The sequence below is a fragment of the Phalaenopsis equestris genome, unplaced genomic scaffold (genome assembly GCF_001263595.1).
Source record: "Phalaenopsis equestris unplaced genomic scaffold, ASM126359v1 Scaffold000150, whole genome shotgun sequence".
NCBI lineage: Eukaryota > Viridiplantae > Streptophyta > Magnoliopsida > Asparagales > Orchidaceae > Phalaenopsis > Phalaenopsis equestris.
In genome coordinates, this window is record NW_018164592.1 from 61,397 (window position 1) to 75,727 (window position 14,331).

The 14,331-nt window shown below is 34.2% G+C and overlaps 1 protein-coding gene across 2 annotated transcripts in view; it reads right to left on the reverse strand.

Annotated features, from left to right (window-relative positions):
- LOC110021861 (myosin-11-like) overlaps positions 1–14,114 on the reverse strand; it is a 51,481-nt gene extending 37,367 nt beyond the window's left edge. For both annotated transcript variants that reach the window (XM_020720545.1, XM_020720544.1), the window contains exons 1-23: positions 13,744–14,114; positions 13,600–13,634; positions 12,208–12,336; positions 7,377–7,520; positions 7,123–7,268; positions 6,884–7,040; positions 6,694–6,752; positions 6,401–6,560; positions 6,166–6,315; positions 5,949–6,085; positions 5,727–5,873; positions 5,533–5,634; positions 5,392–5,449; positions 5,199–5,300; positions 4,829–4,866; positions 4,515–4,641; positions 4,257–4,427; positions 3,938–4,069; positions 3,722–3,831; positions 3,554–3,614; positions 3,139–3,316; positions 2,861–3,066; positions 2,664–2,783 (exon numbers count right to left, since the gene is read on the reverse strand). In XM_020720545.1, the coding sequence (XP_020576204.1) occupies positions 2,664–2,783; positions 2,861–3,066; positions 3,139–3,316; positions 3,554–3,614; positions 3,722–3,831; positions 3,938–4,069; positions 4,257–4,427; positions 4,515–4,641; positions 4,829–4,866; positions 5,199–5,300; positions 5,392–5,449; positions 5,533–5,634; positions 5,727–5,873; positions 5,949–6,085; positions 6,166–6,315; positions 6,401–6,560; positions 6,694–6,752; positions 6,884–7,040; positions 7,123–7,268; positions 7,377–7,520; positions 12,208–12,336; positions 13,600–13,602 (2,637 nt within the window). In that variant the 5' untranslated portion in view covers positions 13,603–13,634; positions 13,744–14,114. The remainder of the gene's footprint in view (positions 1–2,663; positions 2,784–2,860; positions 3,067–3,138; positions 3,317–3,553; positions 3,615–3,721; positions 3,832–3,937; positions 4,070–4,256; positions 4,428–4,514; positions 4,642–4,828; positions 4,867–5,198; positions 5,301–5,391; positions 5,450–5,532; positions 5,635–5,726; positions 5,874–5,948; positions 6,086–6,165; positions 6,316–6,400; positions 6,561–6,693; positions 6,753–6,883; positions 7,041–7,122; positions 7,269–7,376; positions 7,521–12,207; positions 12,337–13,599; positions 13,635–13,743) is intronic.
- Between the last annotated feature and the right edge of the window lie 217 nt (positions 14,115–14,331).

A 14,331-nucleotide genomic window follows, 5' to 3' on the forward strand; every position in this document is an offset into this window, starting at 1 on the left:
TATATATATATATATATATATATATAATGGCGTCGGCGTCGTACTCTGCTAGGGTTTCGCCCGATAGCGAAACCCTATGGTAACTCCTTTGGCTTCGTCGTGTTCGACGACGAAGGGTTCGTGCATCCGTCCTATTTTGATTTTTTCGTCTTTCGGCTGTTGGTTTCGTGCTCGCTCATCGTCTTCTTCCTCGGGTCGCTGTTTGTCGCACAGTTTTCTCGCTGTTACAAGGTTGTTCGTTCGTTCTCACCGCAGTTGTTCGCGCGAGCTTTCCTTACACAATGGAGACTTCCTGTGCTGTTGTGGTCTCCGTTCGATTCCTACACTGCGAATCGAGCAGCATAAAATGAGTTAGACCCACAGTTCTACTCTAAGCTCTATGGCTATTGTTCCTTCTCTACCACCGAGTACTTCAATTTTAAACCTTGGGAATGTTTCTTTTGTTGATATGGTTGACTCTATGGGATCAGATCAGGTGTTCCCTCAGGTTTACCACGAATAATTCGAAGGCCAGGAGGACTGCAACCTTTTCAAGAACACGGGTAGGAAGAGTGGTAACTGACTCTTTTCTTCTTTGATGCTGAAGTTTCCAACTTGGTTAACAAGTTCAAATTCACCCTCATTGGGAAGTTTTCAATCGAAACATCCCAAAATGAAAATTGTTCGAAAGGCTTTTGAAAATCTCAAACTATTGGGACTCTGGAAGGTTGGCCTTTTTAATGGAAGATATGTGAGGATACAATTATCTAAAGTGGAAGACTATGCCAAAATATTTTCCAAAAAGTTTATGACAATAGAGGGAAAATATATGAAACTGCTTAAGTGGTCTCCTGAATTTGACCCTAGTCAAGAACCACCTATAGTTCCAATCTAGTTTAAATTATCAGGCTTAAAGTTGCACTACTTCAACCACCAACTCCTCTACTCTATTGGAGTTGCACTAGAGAGACCTATGAAATTGGATACACCCACTTTCAATCTAAACCTTCGGTTGCAAGAATTCTGTTGCAAGAATTCTTGTTGAAAGGGATATCACCCTCCCTGATGTGGACGAAATATGGTTTGGTACAGCCCACAATGGGAATTGGCAGCAAATTATAGCTAAACAAAAACCATACGACTGCAACTACTGTAAGTTGTTTGGGCACACCCCTGTCAAATGCTTTAGGCTTTACCCATATTTGAGATTGACAAGTCCTAACAACACCATCCATGTGGAGAAAAATATAGCAGACACTGTTAATCCTTCAAAAATTTTGAATGAGAATTTAACTCATAAGGCTACTCCTCACCAACCAGACCAGCAGCTTCCGCCTACTGTTGTTGAGACAGCTCTTCGTCAGATTAAAAATTCTATGAATTCTGTTGTAGCATATGCTAGCCGAAGTGTCTTGGATCCACCTACTGCGATGGAGGAGTGTCAGGATCAAGTTGTGTTGCAGGCTGAGTTAGATCAGCAGTTTACCTCCATCGAAGATCCACCTATTGTTCACACGAGAATTCCTCTGGCAGATGATTGGCAGGTTTACAAATCTAGGAAGAAGATGAAAGGAATATCATATCTCAGTAACTCTCAGGATGACAGTATCATTGTTTCGGGCGGAAGCCCACATCTCAGTATGTTGTTGGACTCCCTCCCTAGATCTAGGGGAAGGGGAAGGGGTAGATCCACCGACTACACCCACCATGATTAACAGTTGTTTTCTTTTTGTTTTATTTTTAGGGATTATATTTGTAATCCCTGTGAGTGGGATTTTTGTACCCATTCACTAAAACCTTTGTATCCTCTATTTTTTTTATTAATGAATTTTGTCTTTTCATAAATATATATATATATATATATATTATTTTCTACTGCATTTCTAAGCTTACTCATGTCATGCATGGCATGTCTGGCACCCCGTGTCCTGTCATGTGTCGATGTCGGATCACTGCCATTTTGAATCCCTAATTTACCTTCGACAATATTTATCATCTGTCGAACGCATGTTGAAGTGTGTCATAAGCATGGCTATGTCTAACATATGAATGTAATTTGGTAATGTTTCTGATTCATTGCCTAGGTGTCAAATTTTGACAAGAAACAAGGAAACTCCATTCAACGGTTGGAGTTGATCCCCCTTAGTCAAATTATATTGTTTAGACATTTAATTCCCAAAAATGATACTACAATTTAGTGTTTTTAAGTTTTTTAGATTCGTCTCATTGAGATAGCAGTTTTGAGTATTAGCATGTGAAATTTGAAGGATGTTTGGTCCCCAAATGATTTCTAGTGGTTGCCTCAAACTAACTTAGAATCGAAATGAAAACATTCTAGGTTTCATTAGTATTATCTAATAGAGAATAATTTCGACTACAAGTTTAATGAAAATAAAATATGGGTGGTTCCAAAAATTTTTGGATTAAATACTAAAGTGCTTTAAGATAATAAATTTTGCATCATGATTTATTTATGATGTTCGATCAGATGAATTTTTTGGTTATATATATTACTTGTCTTGGATAACGAAATGACCCATGCTACTATAGAAAATTAATGTTTCTTGGCAGGAAGAATGGATTTGCCTATTTATTTTACTTAGAAGCAGCTGCTGTTCTATTAGCAAATATACTTTCTGAATTCAAATTTTCATTATGAACAAGGAACAGAAAGGATTACCAACCATTTTAAGCTTCCTCAAATCTCTCCTGGCAACCCTTCCTCTCCACCTTGTCTGTGTGACAATTGATGCACTTCTTAACATTTTGTGATATGAGTGAACTTTGTGACAACGCCACTGAGCCTGAAAAATAGGTCAATTCAATGAATGTTAAGAAACAGAAAATAGCCAATAATTCAGTTCACTTAGGAATAGTTAACCTGAATCTTTGTTGATGCTTTAGTTTGCCTTCTAAATCTGAAATCATCTCGAGCGGCCATAGCCCTTAAGCCAGTTTGAAGGACAATAACCGACATCCTTAGACTTGTGTACTTTTTCTTTTCCCAATAACACCGCAAATTTTTCTGCATTTTAATTGCAGCCGACTCTTTTCTCAAGTGTTCATAAAGTTTTTGAGCCAGCCTTCCTATAACCGTACATAACAGCAATATTAGCATTACAAACAAATTCCAGATTAGATAACATTAGAAAAACTCACCTCTCCATAATGACTGCACTTGAATGCTAGCCTTCCTCATTGCAACAAACATTTTCCGTGTACGGTGTGTTAGTATCTGGCGCTGAATTGTTCTAGCAGCATTACCAAGTACCTCAGCTCTCCGAGCATCTAATTCAGCCATCTGACCAGCTCTAAGGAAAACTTTTGTTTTTCCCATCTGCAAAGCCAGGTAAGTATATAATCAATAACTAGAAACACTGTAAAGATATTAAATTATTTCAAATGTAATAGAAAACTGAGGATTTTTTCAAAGAACATAATAAGATGCCATGACTTGGCAAAAAAAAAAAGAAGCAATGGTCTTTATATTTTAAGAAGAAATGTTTGTCAATTCCAACAAGAAGTGTTTTGAAGTAAATAATTTTAAAAGAATGGAGATAGACTTTAACATGACCTGCCAGCCCTTTAGCCCTTTCTTCTCTAAAATCTTTCTACAAGCAACCTTCTCATCGTAGCTGCCAAAATATCAATACAAAATGAATAAAAAGAATTGAAAAAGATCAAAATATCCAAAAAAATAATAATAATAAAGACAAAGGGTGATAAAGGTTGAGCAACCTACTTTCCTTCTAGAACTTCTTGAGCAAGTATGCCAAAACGATGAAGAAATTCACAAAATGTACGACGGGTAGGATATCCAGCACAGCTAATTCTGATAGCTTCTAGAACACCCTGATGACAGAATATGAATTTTTAGAATGGAGTAAGAGTTGAGCTTATAGGTTCACGAAAATTCAAAATGCAGGCAATAGTATTTAGAAACTAAATATGCACTCACACCACAACGTAATTGTTGCATGACATTAAAATTCTCAAAAATGGCAGGTTTAAGAAGATTGTTTGGCTTCACACATCTAATATAATGTGGTTCAGTTGAATTCAATATCTCCATCAGAGATTGTAGTTGTAGCTGCAATACAAAAGCCGGGACAGACATTCATATATTTGTTAGAACATCTAATAGATGTCAGAAAAAGTTAAGCATCTTTCATGCATTATATAAAATAAGTAACTTCTTAATTAATCAAAACATCAGGCATATCGCCAAATTTTTTTACCACCAAAATTTACTAGAAGTGAAGAAGGATTTAATAGACCTTAAAACGAGCACCAATGGATGAAAATTTGGAAGACTTCAATGTCTCCTCGGGAAGTGGAGGGAAGAGGGCAGAGACAAATGGACACTTTGAGGCACTCAACAAGTCTTGGTGTTCTGCAACAACATAATCCTTATTTTTGTCTAGAAATTGATCAGATTGATATTGAACCTGTAGAGAAAACGTAGCCCAACTTTGTCCTCATAAGTTGGTAATGGATCTTGCTCCCAATTTTTGCAATAAAATTACTAAGCTAACCTCTCCAGCATAATGGCAAATGGTGAAGTCAGTTCGGGACAACTTTGGTTTGACAAACCGTTTGTTCATTTTAAATGTCTGATAAAGCTTTTGAGAAAATGTCTCATATGTTGACTTTGGAAACATGCTGCAAATAGAAGTAAAATGATTACTGACAAGCTAAATTCTTTCAAGAGAACTATAATACAACCCAGGTTATACGAATGAAAGCATCTTCAAAGAAGCTTCTAGAAATTTACAAACAGACTAAAATATACAAGGCTTAGTTACTTGAATGAAGGCAGAGGATTGCAAAGGAAAGCATATTTTTATACCATGCTTCATCAAGCAGAGCAATAATCCCACCGGGCTTCTGTAGGATTTGAAATAAAGAAAAAACAAATAAATACATAAGAAGCAAAAAAAAAAGTTGTTTAAAGAAATATTAACTCTGTATGCATAAATGAAAGGAATTTAAAATAAAAATAGACCAGAAAAGAATCACATATAAAAAATCTTTCAGGCATAGACTTAAAGTTAATATTAAAATAAGCCTCTAAAGTATGGTTCATTGATAAACAAGATTAGTCGTGTGAGCACAAATATATGCATGCGTAAGCCTATTTAAAAGGATGGAAAATTTTAACTATTCCAACATAAGGCAATAACAGTGCTTAATTATAACTTCAAAGCAATTACTGCAACCTTTTCAATAAGATCTAAAACATCCTGGTTATCAACAAACTCAATATAGCTCCAATCAATCTCCTCTTTGGTGTACTCCTCTTGTTCCATCTTGAAGACATGCTGATATGGACAAACACCATGCACTAACTTTAGAAATGCAGAAAGAATCGGAAATCGTTAAGCTGGAAAACTTAAAAAGTGTGAATATTACCTGATTGAAATGCTGTTGAAGTTTTTCATTTGTAAAGTTGATACAAAACTGCTCAAAACTTCACAACGATAAGAAGATTTAGAAACAACAAATCAAGTAAATAGCATACAGTTAAACTGAACTGCTAGAAAGCAACCCAACCTGTTTGTTTTAAAACTTTCGAACCCATATATATCAAGGACACCAATGATAGACTTGGAGTTAGCATCTTGCCCAATGGAGTAATTGATTTTATCAACTAACCTGGACGTTTAATTTTTTAAAACCTGTCAATTACTTGAAAAGAAGCCAAAATTTGTGCCATTAATTTTTTGTATATCACACAATCATATTACCAATCAAATAAACGAGAGTATATTGTCTTTGCCAATGCATCCCTGCTAACTGTTGCTGCAACTGGATCTAGAGTTCTTCTTATAATTTCTTCAGGTGTTATCATCACACGCTTGCAAAGAGCATCTTCCAAGGCCTGAGGATCACACCTGAAACATAGCAGATTAAGGTCTAGCACAACTGGGAAACCAGAGTTGATGAAAGCTTAAAAGAAAAAACCATACATGAGAAGCTCAGCAGTCATCTTTAGATGGAACTTAGACTTCTCATCTTTAATAACAGAAGAATCAATTTCTTGACCCTTGGCAAAATCTATGTTGCCTAAATGAAGGATGGCTGCGACAACCCTAAAAATTGCATCCTGGAAGATGGCGTGGACCATGTTATAAATAGAAAACTATGCTAGCACAAAACAAAAAGGCTGTGGAATGAAAACAATACCTGTTCCTGTGCACTAATCCCAACTATTTCCATAGCCCTCCTGGTAGCTATATATTCTTTAGCATCACTTACACCAACCAACTCATAGCAATTTGATTGGTTAAGATAGTGAAATGATTTTGGATCCCCCAACTTATATCTCGCAATCACCTGGAAGGTTAATATATTTAAGACTCTGATATTGAAGTAATGGTTGGTCTCCTTATCAAAGTGACACTCTGAGAAAATAGCAAACCTCTGGAGGGGCTGCACATAGAAGGTAAAAACAATGGTAGTTGCGCTCAGGATGAGAAACTTGGCAAACTCTTGACCTTTCAAGAAGGTATGTTCTGATGGCAGCACCAGATATTCTTCCTTTGTTGTCAAACTGGATCTCAACAAATTTACCAAATCGACTGCATAATTATAAGAATAAAGTTGGCAATCCATAAGAAAAATTTATGACTCTTACGAATATGAAAGAAGCTAAACTATTTTAAGCAGATTATGAAATGTATTCTTTTGCATAGAGTTAAGATGATTAATTACCTGGAATTATTATTTCGGACAGTTTTAGCATTGCCAAATGCCTCAAGAACTGGGTTTGACTGCAATGGCAAGAGCTAGCTTCAGCTTCAATAAATGCTAATTGTGCAGCTTGACCAAAAGCATAGCAAGCAAAGTGAATGATTCAAAAATATTTCTAATTACTAGAAAAGAAGTAGCTTAAACATCTCACTTCTAGAACTTGCTGCTCTACTGTTCTTCCTTCAGTTGCAGCCCGACCACCCATGTAAGCAAGATACCGCATGAGCATCTTAGTCGTTTCGGTTTTACCAGCACCACTTTCACCGCTGACCAAAATAGAGTTGCTTTTTCCCTCATTGATCATTGCTCTGATTTTAATGAGAAAACAGATAACATTAAGTCCCTTGAAAGGAAAACAGCCTGCCCTAACACAAAGCCCAAGGATCTTACCTGTATGCAACATCTGCGACGGCATAAACATGGGGACTTAGTTCTCCAAAAGTTGCTCCTTTATATTGTTCCATCATGTGGATATCATAGAGATGAGGTAATCTTTGAAATGGATTCACAGCAATAAGAATATTTCCTGTGTATGTCTGTGGAATAAAGAATTTTGTTAAATAGCGATTTGAAACAAACAAACATAGACAGGATAAAGCATGCATCCAATGATAAAAATAAAGGAAATAAGGATGATAACATACATAAATTTCATTCAGTTCATATCTGGTTGACAAGTTCTGCAAAACTCCAGGTTCATGCAGATAGGATAACTTTGTCATATCATCCACTCCACCTGGAGGAGCTTCCATATCTTTGGGATATACTTTTAAAAGTCTTTCAACAACCTGAAATATTTCAGTGAAATTCACATCAAGAGCCGCTTGTCAGCAAGCTGCAATACCAAAGCTCATACTCAAACTACTATTTTTTTTTAGCTAGCATTGATGAAAGAAACTCACGCAAATACCTATAAAAGAATACATGGATACATTAATTACAAAAATAGGTCACAAAACACATTGTAATAAACACAAGTATTTATGTGAAAAATCTTAAGAGGGAGAGAAAAATGTGCTATATCGAAGAAACATGTCAAGTGAAGAGTGATGACTCACAAAATATAACCACAAAATTCTAAGTATTTGTATATCTATGTGTGTGAAAATCATAGCCCAATCCCTCAAGCAACCACAATAGATCCCACAAAAAAAATTTCCCAAAATTTAAGTTGCACCACATATATCACCCACATTTCGGTCCACACCCAATAGAATTCAAGTCACAGAGTCTAACATACATTTTACCTAGGTGCATAAAAAAATATTTTCTACTATTAAGGTTTTTGAGAGCTAGTCCCTGCTAAATGTTTTTTCTCTATTGAATGTAAATTTGTGGAAACTATAGTGATACATTATGATGAATATTCTAACAATATTATTTTATTTTTTTATTGGTTGTCCTAGAAGTCCATCATTTAAAGGGCGTCAGCTCCTATAATTATAAAGTACACAATATGTTGAAGTTTGAGTGTCCATTGATGTAAGAGTAATGATCTCTAAACCATCAAAAACCTTCATGTTCTTTGCAATCTTCATGTGGTATTTTTTTACATGTTCATTCCTAACGAGTGGCATCGAAACTTGATTTGGAAGCACTTTTGGAAAAAATGATAGCCGTCGATAAATTTGGCATGACTATTTTTGGTTCATATAAGATGCAGATCAAGATTAGTTATTACAAAGTTGCAGCAATTTTATATGGGAGATAGGCAAAAATTATTATCAAATGAATGATTGGAGATTGTGAGCAAACAAGCCTTCGGAGTTACTAATTTCATGATTACAAGGAAAGTCGTTTTCAGATTTCAAAAACCAAAGGACTATTGTAGGATTGATAAAGCATTATCAAACATATAGAAGAAACCATTTACCTCAAATAAAGCACATTTGCCAGGGTGCTTCTCTTATGGATCATATCAACAAGATGAACTTGATCATCAATCAACTGGGTTTTGTATAAATTGATTTTGCTGATAAAGTATATACATTACTTTTGCTGCCTTGAATGGATATTTGAAACTATGCAATTATTGTTATAAGTATTTTTGGTTCATAAATTGAAGTTTGCAATGACAACAACAACAAGCCTTTACCACACTAAGAGGAGTCGGCTGCATGAATGTTTTTTTTACCATTGTGTCTTATTGAGTGTCATATTTTCATTTAATTCTAATAAATTAAGATTATTTTTTATAAAACATGCCCAAGTTTTTTAGGTCTACCTATACTTTCTTAAAATAAGTCAAATCTAAAACATCTATTCTCATAACAGGGTCATAAAATGGTCAAAATTCAACATGTACAGACCATCTAAGGAGACCCTTTCTAACCTTGTCTGGAGCTATTTCATCCCTTTCACAAATATATTCATTGACCCTTTCTAACCTTGTCTGTCACTGGAGCTATTTCATCCCTTTCACAAATATATTCATTTTGCATTTTGTCTCTAACTATAAAACCACTCATCCACCTAAGCATTCTCATCTCAGCAACCCTTTATTTTATTTTACTAGCCAACAATTTGTGCCATAAAGCATTGCAGATCTCACCACTATCTTATAAAATATTTCTTTTAAGTCTAAGCATTACTTTTCTATCACACAAGAGACCGATTTATCTAAAATGTTTACTCATTTTAATGACTTAATCACCAATTATTACAATGCCACCACTAGATCTACTACTGCAAAAATTACATTACACGCCACCATGTTGACCTCATTTTAGTGAGGTCTTAGTCTTCTAAAGTATTTAGTTTCAGATCTACTCAACCGAAAGTCTTTAGATTCTAAAGTTGACCTTCATAACTAAAGCTTTTCCTAAACAAGTTCTTATCAACTAAAATTATCGTTAAAAGTACTTTTGGTTCATAAAATCAAAATTTAATGTAAGTCTGAAATCTAATCTCATGGTAAGAATTCATGGCAAGAATTTGGTGAAACTTTAGGAATCTGTATCAAGTGCAAAAGGCGTGGGAGTAATAACACATCATAAAAATAGATGAAGCTGAAGTCAAATAAAAGAAGTTTGTTGAGATCCATTGGCAAGAATTGCAAGATTTAGTAAAAGAGGATGCATGTAAGGGGTTATAAGTTTAAAAAGAAGAATCAAAATAAATACTACTGATGCTACAATAATAAATAAGAATGAAGCTGGTTTCATTTCACAAACCTTACAAAGAGTAATGAAAAAAATACATCTTTATCACTTTCGAGATGATTCACCTTGTTGATAGTGAACCGACTAGATATTATGGGAAAGGGTGATTTCATCTTAGAGCTTAAAATTATTGCAGAATGTTAGAGATATATGATAATTTAAAAAAGAACCTGATATATATAGGAAAACATAATAATGGACATTCTGCAACAATTGGTAGAGGATCATAAAAATGAACAAAACATCAATGGCAATAGCAGGAAATAATAATATAATATAAGTAACAAAAATTACTATATATACATTGGCATTAAGTGATTCATGAATTGATTCAAGGTTTATGAATTTTAAGCTTGAACATGGGAGAAAGAAAGTGATGATATTTGGCATTAAAAGGCAAATTTAAAGAAAGTAGATGTTGTCTAATGAAAGGATTTCACTTTTAAAAAGTAGAGACAAAAAAAAGTTTGTCTAACGCTAGTAAGATGCTTAATAGAAAAAAATCGGGCTTGTCCACATAAACAAACATCTCGTTTCATCTCTTTGAGTTTTGATTTAGTATCTTATATTCATTAATGCTGCCACTCAAAAGGTATCGATTTATTTCATTAGAAACAAATTAGTTTCTATTACTTTCAAGAAATAAAAAGATAAAATGGAATTATAATAAAGAATCCCAACCAAGGAAAACCAAAGTAGAATAGTATTGAATGGAACTAGGAATGATTTGCTATCACGAGATTACATGATGAATTTCCTAAAAATTAATGGAAAGGTGGTGAATACCATAGTTTCCTTAGGACATTCTACAACATTTTCTAACAAAGGAGTAAAATGATAACAGCACAACTGCACTATAAGACCAAAAATACCAAAGATAGAGTGGAAATGGGTGATTCAAGAACTAATTAGAACATCTGCATTATATTCCTGCATACGTGAGACAGAAATAGATGTTGGCTGTAGCATCAACAGGCAAGTTGTGTGGTTTAAAGAATGCATGTGTTCGCTTACGAAAGGGCTGCATTCTCATGAAGAATAAAAAAGAGTTTTTCTAAAGCTCAAACGTTTCTTTAATTGGGAAAGTTGGGTTTTGGAGCATAGATATACATTTCCATGTTACACCCTTAAAGTTCAGCTTTAGTATCTCACTTTCATGGACATTGCACTAAAAAATATGGGCTTACTTTCATTAGAAACAAAAAAGGTGTGTTCATTACAATTAATAAGTGAAAAATTAAGTAGATAACAAATCTAATATCAAACTGAAGCCAAACAAAAGGTTTTAAAAATAGCAAAATAGAATAGCACTAAATATAACTCTGAATGGATACAATAGCATGAGATTACATGTTGAACTACTTCAAAAATTTTGGATAAATGCAGCATACACAGTAGCCTACTTGATCTACTGATGCCTGTATGTCTCCTTAGAAGACAAGTTTTCAAAAGAAGCTAAAACAGGTTAAGAGTTTTTATTTTTCTTTTTCTTTTATTTCTTATTTGTATATACACACACTTATGCTCTGACTATAAATACAACTGGATATTAATTATAAGAAGTATTTTTTTCATTAGATAAAATGGAATAAATTTGCCTATCACTTCAACAAAACAAAATAAGATCATCAGAAGTATAAATACTATATTAAAAAAAAAAGTTATTTATAAATATAAACATGCTATAAAATCTAACTATGTAAGAGACCAAGCAGACGTTGCTTGAGCTGGGAAAGATCTCAAAAAAAAAAATATTGGCGAAAATGTGCACTTATATTTTAAAAGTATAGAGGTGCAATCACAAAGTGCTATAAATATGTCTGAGATTAGCAGATCAATTATAGTGCTGATCCTACTCGGCTTACATCGTATTTACTCATTTGATAATCACAGGTTTCCATTTAAAATCTTTATGGTTAGGACTTACGCTTAAACTTATAATAAATCTAGTTTAAAGTTCTTTTTTCCGCTGCTTACTCTCAAATCTTCTTTGCAATTATAACCTTTTATTTCCCTTAAATTATTGCAGTTTAAGTTATTGAATGTCAAAGTTAAGATCACTAATTGCACTAATTGATTGGACAACTTAGTAACCCTTAGTTTTTGATGCATCAGCACCATCTATATCATATGTATTTCAAGTTTTAAGAACTAAGAATAATTTGAACAACACACCCCAGTGAATTGATTTAAATTATGAAAACAGAAAGTGCAAACAAAATGAAAAGTAATGTTGGCAATGATGAAAAAAAATAATAACAAACAAATTTTCAATTGGAACTTATCCATAAATTTGATTATAAAATAAGCTTACAGTTTTCCCATTAGTCGTTTGAATCTCTGCCTCTTCACCAATGATTTTAGTAACTTTTCCATCAATCCAGGAAACATCAGAATCTTCAATCCATACATGAGAACCAACAATGATATTAACTGTTGTTCCCTGTAAGTATTAGAAATAACTTGTAAGACACCGTAAATTCAATTAAATAGTTTTTCAATATACAGCAAACTTTGGATACTAAAACTTCGTAGGCCAAAATAATTGCTACAAAGTTAAAATGATGAGCTTAACTTTTCAGCTACAACCAACAAATTTACACTTTGAAATTTCTGGTTTAGTATGAAATGTGATTTCAATTTAATGATTGTGGCCTGAAATGGGAAAAAATTTTCCGTATGGAGTCCAGACATAGCTCTACGTCCGGACTCCAATAAAATCTCGTCACGTGTATCTGACTAGGCCCACCTAAAAATTGATGAAAAGACGCCAATAACACCCCAATAACATCGCTGTGTTATTTGCATGGTCCTCTGGGCAGTGTTATTGGCGTTGTTCACGGGTGTTATTGCGGTATTATTAGAGTTTTTTTTTTTTTTTTGCGGTGATTATTGCGGTGTTAACGCATTGTTATTTGCGTGGTCTCCTGAGTGGTGTTATTGGCGCTGGTCACCGGTGTTATTGTGGTGTTATTCGAGTTGTTTTGCGTGGTTTTGAAACAAAAACGCGGTACCGATGGTATTGCGGTGCTATAGTGGTGTTATTGAAGTCGTTTTGCAATAACACTAAAATAAGGACCTTTTTGTCATTTTTTAGGTGGGCCCGGTCCGATACACGTGGTAAGACTTTTTCCTGAAATGGAGGATTAGGGTCCAACTTCAATATGAATAAAATTAATTATCCTATTCAACTTCTCATTTAGCATCAATGGAAAATAGCCGAAAAAATAGAGAATTTAGATGTGAAATAATTATTTCTCTAATCATGCTCTCTAAATTAACACAAGTAGTATTAATTTACTGGAAGGTTAAATGGCTAATCAATACAGGAGTGAGAATTGCCCACATAAGAACATCTCGCATAGACCTCCTAAAATTGTTGCACTGCATAATGAGAAGCATTACAAATACATCAAGTGCCAAAATCATAAACATTAGCCGAACAAAGTAATAATATTAAAAAAAACATATTATTAGCCTAGAGCGCATCCCATGAACTCGCATTTCGTTACATCACATTTTCTAAAATCTTTTCCGATAGTTGAAAAATGTCTCTTTTGCCATATTTTACAGTAGGGTTAAATCATGCACATCAATTAGCAGATTATGTCATTTAATCAAAAAATCGCAAATTAATCATAATTAACACAATGAAAGACATACAGAAACTACATTATCGAAAAGAAAAATCAAATGAAGTACTTACCATGTCTTAAGAGCCTTGTTGATAAATTTAAGCACCTGAAATATAGGGCAAACGAATCAAAAGCAAATAACCCTAGAAGGCAAACCCAACTCCAACATTATCCAGGCATCAACAACAATCTATCTCATTTCTCTCAGCCATTACCTCGAAAAAGGAACAATCGATTAAACTTTTGATCAAATGGCAACCCCGAAAAGAGAGGGTTGGCGTTCGATGATCAATGGAAGCCATTAGTGGATGACCGCTTCTTGCTCTGGTATCAAGCAGCCGAAAGCCAGGTGTCTTTTCCCTGTTCTCACACCCCATATTCTCCGTGATTCCGCTCAACTGCATGCTAAAGCGATCGCGCTCATTCCTATACTTTATCATAGAAGAATAATTACCAATCATAATCGTATATACACACAGCACAGATCGCCTGCTCGCTTCATTTGCTGTTAATACTATTTTTAACCTAAAAAATTAGAAAAAACTGTCGCAGTTACGTCCGACTCGGGAAACAAGCTGTCAGCTTGCGTTTGTGCTACTGTTGTGATTCAACAGAAATCACTTCTTTTTCTTTTTTGCTTTTCCCTATCCAGGGATGGGGAGGAACCTAAATTTTGAAATCAAATCTTTTGATTTCCATTAAAAATTTGATTTTATATGATTTATAAAAGTGAGAAATATCTCAATTGTTATTATTTGAAAAAGTATATTGATAAGTTTATTTTGGATTAAAATATCATTATC